The sequence below is a fragment of the Buceros rhinoceros genome, unplaced genomic scaffold, assembly GCF_000710305.1.
Source record: "Buceros rhinoceros silvestris isolate BGI_N320 unplaced genomic scaffold, ASM71030v1 scaffold16484, whole genome shotgun sequence".
NCBI classification, from domain to species: domain Eukaryota; kingdom Metazoa; phylum Chordata; class Aves; order Bucerotiformes; family Bucerotidae; genus Buceros; species Buceros rhinoceros.
The window spans coordinates 8,299-18,868 of NW_010406645.1; the positions used below are offsets into that span (position 1 = coordinate 8,299).

At 45.6% G+C, this 10,570-nt stretch overlaps 1 protein-coding gene across 1 annotated transcript in view; it reads left to right on the plus strand.

Annotated features, from left to right (window-relative positions):
- Positions 1 to 225: 225 nt before the first annotated feature.
- RREB1 (ras responsive element binding protein 1) overlaps positions 226 to 10,570 on the plus strand; it is a gene marked incomplete at its 5' end in the record, with an annotated part of 36,390 nt that continues 26,045 nt past the window's right edge. The window contains 2 exons of the mRNA XM_010134206.1: positions 226 to 370; positions 1,555 to 1,694. Coding sequence (XP_010132508.1) covers positions 226 to 370; positions 1,555 to 1,694 — 285 coding nt within the window. The remainder of the gene's footprint in view (positions 371 to 1,554; positions 1,695 to 10,570) is intronic.

The window sequence follows — 10,570 nt, forward strand, 5'->3', positions numbered from 1 at the left end:
CAGTGTGGCCAGACAGAGCTAGAGTTCAAGGTTGCGGTTGCATTTCAAAATTGGGGTGTACCAGCGTGTTAAGAGCGAGAAGGAAACAAATGTATTTAAGAAGCGTTGCTCTGACGCTGGCTATACAGATCGATGTGGGAGCCAGCTGGAGATGGGGCGCTTTATTACGCGGACGTTCCACCTCGATTCGCCTGCTGACGGTGTCTTCTTGCCCCTCCTGCTCAGGCACATGAAGATTCATGAGAAGGATCCAAACAGCACAGCAAGCACAACTCCCCCATCGCCCCTGAAGCGCAGGCGATTATCTTCGAAACGGAAGTTTAGTCACGATGCTGAGATGGACCGAGAGGAGAGGACACCTGCGAAAAAGGTTCTTTGTGGGGCGTGAAGCAAAAGACATTCCTGGCTGCCTTCTGAACTGTTAGCTATTGAGTTCATGGGGGCAGCACAGCAATACAGAAATGTGGTCCTGTTACAGCCCTGTGTGTATTTTCAGATGCGATGTGCTTTCCCTGTGTAGCCAACGCTGTTGTCGGAGATTGAAAATGGATTTCTAATTTCAGGCATTGAAAGAATTCAATTCTTTCAATTATTTATTGTTTAAATTTTGGGGTTTGCTTATGATTTATATTAGGTAATTGATGTTGGATGACAATAGGATGAACTATTATTTTGCTACAGCAGCTTTCCTCCTGAGGTTTTTTTTTTTTCCCTCTCACTTAATTCATAGTAGTCTTGCAAGACGGTGATTGGAACTTTTAGAAGAATAGTGTTTACTTCAAAAGCAGCAACAGCTTAAGTCTGGTTTTGTCTTGATCCAGAGGAAAAAATTAAATAAATATGTAGTACATTTCCCTTTCACAGGAGCATAATCCTGCATTACTGGAGTTGCAAGAACAACCAGAAAATATTTATTGGAAGGCCAGACGTTTCCATTAGGGTTTTGTTTATGCCATATTTTAGTGCATTTCAGTCGTTTATATACAATGTATGGTGGCTGCCAAACTTAACTCGACCCTTTCCACTTCCTATCTCTAAATGGCAATTTAGTAGCAGTTCCATTTAGTGCCATATCCCTTGTTCTGTGTGTGCTTTTCTCCTTGTAATCAGAAGGGGGCTATAGAAAACATGCAGAAGTTCATTGCTTTTCCCTGGACCACTTGAGTTAGCAGTTGGCAGTATCTCAGTGGCATAAGTAATTTAGGCTGACAGCTCTCCTGGCTCTCTGAAGGGGAAGGAATGCTAGCTCAGTGGTGTATAAACACACAGGTTCAGAAGTTGTGCACGTCGCAGTTTCTCATTAGAACTGATGTGTCTGTGACTTCGCCACATGCTTCCTCTCATCCTGCCGCCCCTTCTCTGTTGTGCACACACGTGCAGAGCCTCTGTCGCTTACCTCTCTGTTGCCAAAATGAGTCATCTCTGGTTGCCTGCAGCAGAGTTACGTACGAAGCCCACTACTTCGTTTTTAAGAGCACAACTTTGAATGGATTGCTTGTTTAGTTCCTTGCTTAAAGTATAGTCTGCTGAGGTTTTTTTCCCCTCTCTCTGAAGGTTGTCGAGGATGGTCACGCCGGTGAAGGGGATAAGAAAGCTGAGGAGGAAGTTTATCATTGTCCAGTGTGTTTCAAAGATTTTTTTTGCAAGTATGGGCTGGAGTCCCACATGGAGACACATCCAGATAATTCATTGAGGTAAGAAAAAGTCCTGGAAGTGTTTCTGGTCACCAGATGGCCTGAGGGAGCCTGCTGGGGAGGGGCAGGAGCTGTTCAGCCCCCTGCACTGTTAACTGCCCCGCTTCGTGATTTTGAACAAGTTTTTAAATGTTTCTGCCTCATATTGTGTCACCAGGGTACGCTAAGGCTTAATTTTTTTTTTTTTTTTTGCAAATACAGGAAATCTGGACAGTTAATAGCTGGGAAACTCTTTACAAGAAATTAAAGCACCCCTTCCTTCCCTCCAAATCATTGTTGTTATATAAAACTATAAAATGCCAACTCTGCAAAATTTTAACGAGTTAAACTAAAGATGCTTAAAACGAAGCAAAACTTGATAAAAGTATTGAGGTACTAACCTATTGAATTATTTTACATGGGGAGAGGGCAGCGGCTGGATGTGAAGGTTTTGTTGTCTGTCATGTGAGTGAGTGAAGATAGATGAGTTTCTGGTTCCAGATTTGCACTAAACTGTGTTATGCTTTTCTGCCTGTTGAGGTTAGGGAATAATTTGGATTTTGGCTTATATCAGCTTCTCTTAATAAGGAAAATTAGTTATTAATTGTTTGGGAATGTGCTTGGGTGTTGTGTTTGGTTCAAGTAATTGCCCCTGGGACCCCTGATACTTTCTTATTTCCTGTTTTTTACCACAGGAAAAAGTAGAGCCAGATACATGAGGATACAGAAAAGAGATATTCCAAGTCTAGTTTAAACACATAGAAAAGCTGCTCTTTTAGAGAAGGAGATTGTCCATTTGCAAAAGCTTTCCAGTGTTTTAGGCTTATTTTGGGACATTGGGCTCTAGTGATCTTTTTGGAAGGATGCAGAATTCAGCTTCTGAAGTGTTAACACTCTCTCCTGAATAAAGTTTCTTAATGAAATGGCATGGAGCCGGGCCATTCCATTCTATTAGATGGGATTAATTCTAATACATTGTCCAGGTTTTTTTTGAGTTAGGAAACCTTGGTAAATAGGTGCAAACTCATTTTTAAAGGCTTTTTAAGTGCTGCAGTTATTGGAAAGGGTGTTCCAACTCCTTTCCCTAAACTTGGTCCAGCAAGTAGTAGTTAATTAAATGGAGTTTGCTGTAAATGAAGTAAATTTTCATTATAGAGCAAAACTGAAACAGTTGTTGTCTGGTAAAAGCTCTGCAACAACCGCAAAAGGGAGTCTGAGAAAATTCTGCTGCACACTTACGCTTTGGAGAAAGTGGCTATTATATTAGGCTTATCCTGGCGTTAGCCTCCTTTTGAAGCTTCTGTGAAGATATGACCTCTTTGTGAAGTTCCATGCCATGGACCTGAGCAGTGAGCTGGGTTCTCTTACTTTGAGTAGTGCATATCCTTCCAGTCTGGCAGCTTCGTGGACTGCCGTGGCAAGGCAGAAGGCCGTGCTGGCCATGCAGACATGCTGTTCCAATTCATAGAGCAATTTCTCTAGGTTTAGGAGACTTGCTTTTGGATGTTATCCTCCTTAAATGGATTTTTGCTACCCTTGTGTTGAGCAGCAAAGACTAAAACATGTCCTTAAATCAAAGCCTCGATTATGTGGGCAAGAGTGAGGGGTGGTGCTGGGATGCTGCTCTTTATGGACTTGTCTAGACAATGGTAAGGGGTTTTTTTGTCAAATTCTTGCTTTAAAAATTTAAGACATGCCAGCGGAGATAGGGCAGGACAAGGAAGCAGTGGTTTTCCCTGGTCAGCTAACATACTCAAATGCAGCTTGTCCTGCCTATCTGGTTTAAAACACACCTTTTGTCTTAGTCTAGACAAGTCAAATGACACTGTCTGCTTTGCCCAACCTAACAGAAAATCCTCTGGTAAGCAGAGCAGTCTGGACTCCTGTTAAGGTCACTCTTCACCCCAAAAGAAATGGGTTAAAATCCTTGGCAGGCAAGGGCAGTAATTCCAGGTTCCCAAAATTCTGCAAGACTGTTTGTAGGATTCGACAAGATACGCTGCCTGTGGCATGCCAGGTCCGGAGTTCAGGTGACTGAAACGATTCCTCTCGGTGAGGCTTAGGGGTGGTTTTTTGAGTGAAAGAAATGAAGAAAAGGGAGTATTAGAGCAGGAGGCACCTGCGTATGGGTGTGCTCACGGTAGGGGAGCAAACTGCAAAATGTTAGAAGACGTTTGTCAAATCCTGGTGTTCCCTTGTAGTAGAAGACAAGGAGGAGGAACTCTCCTTAAAGTTCAAAAAACCAAAAAAGCGTAGCAGCTGTGCTGTGAACAAAGGGCAGGGAGCAGAACACCCTCAGTCTCTTTTTATTGCCAGTATTGTAATAGTAGAGTCACTTGAACAGGATTTCTGTGAGGCAGGAGTCAGATGTTGTGCATCCCAGAACCAGATGCTCTGGGTCTGGCAGCAGTTTGGAGCTATTGCTTTAAGACAGTCTGTGCTGGGATACTTGTCCTGACCAAAAATCAACAATGCTCAATCTGCCTAGCCATGCCTTTGATTGTAAACCACAGAGAAACATCTAACTCGTTTTTGCTGCCCCGGGAGTTTGTATTAAACAATTGCAAACCTGGGTCCTGGAGTGGTGCATTGTCTTGGAGGAGGTGCCAGCCTTCCTTCAGGGGTGCGTCACCAGCGACAGCCTCTGCCGGGCTTCCTTGTGGTCCTCTAATCCTGCCCTTGTCGTGCCGTTGTGTACAGGCAGCCTCCTGCCCCCAGCCTCAGCTCCCCCTCTGCTAAGAAGCAGCAAAGGTGAGGCGGTCTGGCAGCCCCCATCAGTGTGTGAGCAGCTAATTCCCAGGGTGGGCCATTACCCTTCCAGGTCCTGTCAAATGCACAGCCCTTGCTGGTGGGGTTAGCTGCTCGAGTCCGATGAAAAGGCAGCCCGCACTGCTGTCCCAGTGCTGCTCTTCCATGTAAAGCCCCAAGCGGGAGCACCTCATTGTTTATCGCAGCAGAATAAACAACCCTTAATCCACTGATTGTGTGAGAGGGGCTCCCGCTTGGGAGAGCATCTCTTGATTATGTAAAATCCTAAATTGTGCATCTTTGTCTTCTAATTACGGTAAGAACTGCCCTGTTCTTGGGAGCAATAATAGGGCTTTGTCCCGCTGACAGTGGGCTGTGGCACTGCATCTCCTTCATGCATTATGGACACCCCCACCTTGCCTCTGTCCCTTTGAAGCCCTGGGTCCTGTACCCTGATTAGTGACGTGAGCTGGTCCCAGTGAGGAAGTCTGCAGTCCCCGTGCAGTCCCCATTAGCAGTGGGAGGTGGCCTGGGGGTACTTTCGGAGCCCCTTGGCCTCTCTACCTGGATTATTTAAAGACGGTGTCTGTTGCCCTACAGCCGGGGCCTCAGATTGTGTCTGAGTGTTGATATAATTAGCAGAGAGCAAAAATGCTGGGCAGCCAGTGGGGAAAATTCAAAACCTCACCAAGCAGAGTAACTTCTCTGGCAGCTTTTGTGGTGGAGGTTTGCTGTCAAACGTGGTAATGTGCTTGTAAGGTCGCCTGACAGACAGTTCGGAGCAGCATCAGCAGTGCAAGCAAAGGAGATGTGAGGATTTCAGTACAATGGAACAGGCTTTAAGTAAAATGAGTGGCTTTTCCAAAAGAGTGTGCACTGTAGAATTCCTCTGTCGGGTTTCACCGCAGCCAGAGTATACCCTTTATATTCCCTGTCCTCCTCCAGGAGGCTTCTGACAGTGCCATCTGTACTAGCAGATAAAGGGGTTTTAATTTTTCCTTCCTCACAGCAGCAAGATGTTTGTGCTGCCTCTTATGCCCGTGTATGTATCTTCCCAAGGAGAGGAACAGGGAGGGGGTGGTAATGTTACGGTTACCTCCTTTCTTAGAGACATGTTTCCACATCAGTTCTCAGCAGGGATAATTGTTTAGTTTTAACATGGTAAAAGCCTGGATCTTAATGAGTGTTATGGGAACTTCCTGATCACATCTGGTTTGGTGTAGCATTGCCTTCAGTTACAGGATTTGGTTTTGCTAACTTTCTATAGGAGACATAAAAAGAAAGAAATAGGTATTTCAGAGTGTTAGACACCCTCTGCCTCAGTCAGTGAGCTGACCTGGTGACCGGAACCAGTAGCTGCCTGTTGCCGTGAATGGATTGAGGGTAGATTAATTTTTTTGACCTTTTACAGAGCATGTCCAAACAGTGATATAATATGTTGAGCTTTGTAACTTGCCAAATCCCAGGCATATTTTCACAAGGACAGCAAAAGCAGTTCTCTTGCCCCGAGGTAATGTGCTTCCAAACAAAGAAAACCAAAAGACATTCACAGTCTACCGTGTTCTTCAAAACAGCCTACCCAGGTTTTGCTGAAACTTGTAGTCAAGTTGGCTAGAGGTTAAACGCCGCCATGGAGAGCTGCTGTTCTGGACAGTGAGACCGGTTACAGGCCTGGCAACAGGAGAGCTCAGATCCAGGAATGGAAGTGTCAGGACAGCCTGACCACTGGTGTCTGCCTCCAGTTTTGCCAGGATAACCACTGTGAGCTCTTGCTTCCAAAAACACTTCCAGGTGGAAAATGCTGTTGCTGTGTTTTGCTGTTACTTGGCTTCACTCAAAAAGAGTGGATGATTAAATGCCCTAGGAATAGTCGCCTGGACTTTGCAGGTGAGCTGTTTCACAGGATGTCACATGCAGCTTGCTTTGCAGACGGGCTGGTCACCAGGTTTCCCCCTTTGCCAGCACATCCCCATTCCTCAGGGCGTGGTGACAGGTGGTGGGATGCTGCAAGGCACCTGGAGCTACGTCTCAGCCTTAGCCTCAGTTTTAGTCAATGCACATGAGCAACCTCTCTCAAGTCAAGACAAGAGGAAGTCAAAATTATTCCATCTACTTATAACATTAGAAGTTTATTGCTCAGTTACTGTTCTTCAGGGCATTTTCGCACATCAGCTTTTATCAGAAATAAAATAGCCAAGAAAATACTTTACCGTAAATTTAAAGTGTACAGAGACTGTTTCAATCGTTAGCATCAGTAGAAAAGACTAATGCAAGACTAAGTTGTGCACGGAGCAGCAATGTGACTGAGTAAAATTATGTTGTACCAGGTGGAAAAGAAAGAAAAAAACACCAGAAAAAGCCCCTGAAGTTTCATTCCTGTTTTTGCCAATGCCTACTTGAGCAACTTTAGGAATTCAGTTTCTACCTTTCCTCTCCTTACATAGCAGGAAATAATCCTGACTTCATTTTTGTGAAGCACATTGCTTTCTATGTGCGGTCAACCTTTTGTGGGGAGAGGATGTTAGTGTTGCAGACTTACAGGAGTGAATGCATTTGAAAACTAAGTGTCGCTTGCAATTTATATTACTTGGGAGACAAACCCACGGATTCGTGGTGGGGAGGGCAAGTTTTTTCCTAGTAATTGTAACTACTAACTACTGTTACTGGAAGCAACTCGAGGTATGAATGACAAGTCTTCATGCAGCATTGTAAAATTTGATACTACTATCTCTGGCACAGCTCTCGGTGTGCACCTAGATGAGCCTTGTTCCTTGTTAGCACTTCACAGTACAAAACACTGTGCTGTTTTAATGCAGCTGGATAATTCTGAGGCTGTTGTACCCTACACAATTGTTGAGTACTGAGAGAGAGATGGAGAGCACTTCAGCATGTTCATGGACCTCCTTGACCTTTGCTTTTGGCACATTACCCTTTGGCTTGGATACTTCCCTTCTTACTTATTGTTTGAGGTGGCACCAGCCAGAATAGTTGAGATAGGAACTGCTGCTAGAGTTCCTGAATTCTAACAGAGTCAGCGCTGCAAGACTTGGTATAGCCAAGGATGGAGGCGCAGGAAAGTCAGTTGGCAGCATGGCCAGTGCGGCTGACTCTCCTGCTCTGTTCTGCAAGCTGCTTGCGCGATGTCTTGCTGATAGGAATTAGGAACCTAATCCTGATCTCTGCTGGCAGCATTTTCAGTGCAGGAGCAATTCCATGAGACAGCTGGCAATGATGAAATCCAGCTCTGCTAAATGCTACGACCAAAAATACGCTGTGGTACAATGCAACGTTTAACATTGATAAGGCAGAAGAGGGGGTATGCAAGCAAGCTGGTGAATACACCCTTTTACTGAGCAAATGGAGAAATAAAATCCGTGGGTCAAGCAACTGTCTGGATGCTGGCTTGCAAAGCAGACCAGAACTGCATGGTAAGTGCTTACTGAAGTTTCTGTTAGAGAAGAGAGATGGGAAGCATCTGAAGAGCAGCGCGAGTCCAGTGCTGGCCTAGAAGTGGTTAGTTCCCATCAGGGAGCTCATTGTGCAAGGAGGCTGGGAATCCAGAGCAGCCGGGTAAAAATACCAGCTAGTGAATGGGCACAGGGAGAGACACTCTCATGTGAAGCTGTGTGGCCTGTCACATGGTGCTGAGTATCTTCGCTCTGCTGCAAGAATAGAAAGTGGGCAAAATGCAAAGCCAACTGTAGAGGAGGGCTTCTCGTAAAAGGGAATGCAGGAGGCAAAGAGGGCTGAACCAAAACAGGTGATTAGCCTGCCTGCCTGATCCTGATGACAGGTTTGTTCGTATGCAGACGCTGTCAGTGCTGGCTGCTGCTTGCTGTGTGAGCAGTCGTGTCTGTGCACTGAGCTCAGCTTACCTGCGAGCATACGGCAGAGCTGGGGTGTTCAGCCCTGATTTGGCTGCAGCTGTTTGTGAGCCCTGTTGTCATCAGTGGATGGATATAGGATAGACCAGCGCCTGTAGGTGTATTTCTTTTTATGTTACCTGTGAAAAGTGGTGTCGCTTTTTCATCATGATAGACACGTAGATGTATTTTTTTTAACTCTTGCCATTAATTTTAAAAATACACAAGTATTGCCTTCCGTACTTGAAAGATGTGTTAGATGGTGGGAAGAGCTTTCCTTTTCTCACCCCAAAGATCCACTTGACTTGGTTTATAAAATAAGTAATGACTTTTATTCTGGATGCAGCACAGCTTCCAGTTTTGGTAGCTGTAGAGGGCTGTACTGGTCATGCTTTTTTTTTCCCCCCAGGTGTGCTTGCCTTAGTTATTAAACCCTTCATTATTATTTATGTTGATCTTCAGTCTTGCTCTGTGATTCTGTCCAGCCACTTCTAGTTTTTAAAACTTTGACCTCTATTAAAAAAAAGGTCATTGTGAGAAATGAACCACTTGTGCAAGTGACTGCAGGTGAGCTCCTGTTTTCCCTTTGTTTGTACTTAGGTTCATGCTAGTTCTGTTCTGCTAGTAAATGGTGGAGTAATCTGGGGTTCCGTGGGGGTGAAGGTGTTTAAATCTGGCACAGTTAAAGTGTGGCTGGTACATGGGAAGAAGTGAAATCTTTCTCCTGATTTTTCTTCGCTCACTCGAAGAAAGTTAAAAGATGGCACAGGATGGCTCATGCCTTTCTGTTAAACCTTACAGCAGGTAACTTCACTTCATAGACTGTGACTGCGTGCCAGTACACTGGCTTGGCCACATGCTGACACGTTTCTGACGCACAACATCACCCTGGTTTATATTAGTCCTGCCTTGGCTCCTACATGGTACTTTTCTTGCCTGGACCACAGTGTGGCTGTAGGAATGCACATAGTGTTGTGCATCCCTCTATTAATAGAAGGGCTGGTGCGGCAGTTTCAGCCTTTGCTGCACCCAAAGGTGGCTTCTTTGAGGGAGAGGATTAAAGGGAGCAGTGGAACATGTTGTGGGACTGCCAGTGGGAAGGAGGGAGGGAGGAGAAGTGACAAGAAAAGTCCTGCCTTTGCTGAGGAGGTGAAGCAACATGCACTGAATTTTTGGTGAGCTGTGTCCACCCCACTATGTGCTGGGAAAGGGGAGGGGAACCCAACAGGGAGCTGGTTCCCAGTGCTACTGTGTCGCTTGTGGTTTCGGCACTGACCCATAGCATTGGGCGAGGTGGAAATAGGAGAGCAGCAGGTCCTTTGGGGTCAGACACGTGGTGTTGCCGCGGGGGAAGAAGGCAGGAACAGTCATTGCAGGACAGTGGCAGGACCTACGGGGATCCCCAGGAGGGAGGCAGGAGCAGCATCCACAGCGCTGCTGCTTCTCCATCACTCATCTGCAGCAAGTGGGAGAGATTAGTGCAGCTGTTGGATGTTATTTCCCAGGCCCTGGGTGCGGAGGCCAGGAAGGGGTTCTCATCCAAAAGGAGATCAGTATCTGGGCCTGGGTGGGGTTGCACAGGGACAGAAACCAATTCGCTCGCTCTCTCATCTCTCTCCCTTTGCCTTGCCCCAAAAGAAGTGAAAGAGAAGCAAAGGAATCCTTTCCTACAGGAGAATATGCTAGTTTCTCTATCATAGGTGGTGAAAGTCCTTGTGTTTAAAATCATCCTTTCTGCATCTCCCCCTCCTTGCTTGCCTCCTGTGCAGGGCACTGACCAGTGTGGAGGCTGGGAGCCTTCCCTGTCCCTGCTGCAGACATGATCACGGCAGGGAATTGCCCCTTTCTGTTCTGCCCAGTTGTATTGTTTTTAGGTCAGCGTAAGATCTTCTTTGCTCCTAAAGAGAGCTGCGTTAGTTCTGCAAATAATGTGAGACGGAAAGGAGAAGAATAACAAAGAAGGTAGAAGTTTATATATAGTGTGTGTTAGGGACTTCAGTGGGAGGAGTTGGATGATTTAGTAACATAACTGGGCATCGATGACTTCTGTCTCGGGATGTGTTTTCCTTGCTTCTGTTTGTGGCAGTTGCTAAAGGGCACAGACAGGAAAGGAACAAAATGGTACCAAACTTTTTATTTTAGATAAGGTCTGGAAATTAACACTGTTTTTATTTGTTGGCATCCACAACATGGCCAACATAATGTTAGTGGGCTGCATGGGTGAAAACTTCAGGAGTTTTTCTACTCTTGTGTGGTTTCAGAAGAAAAAGAATGCTAAATGTCTCT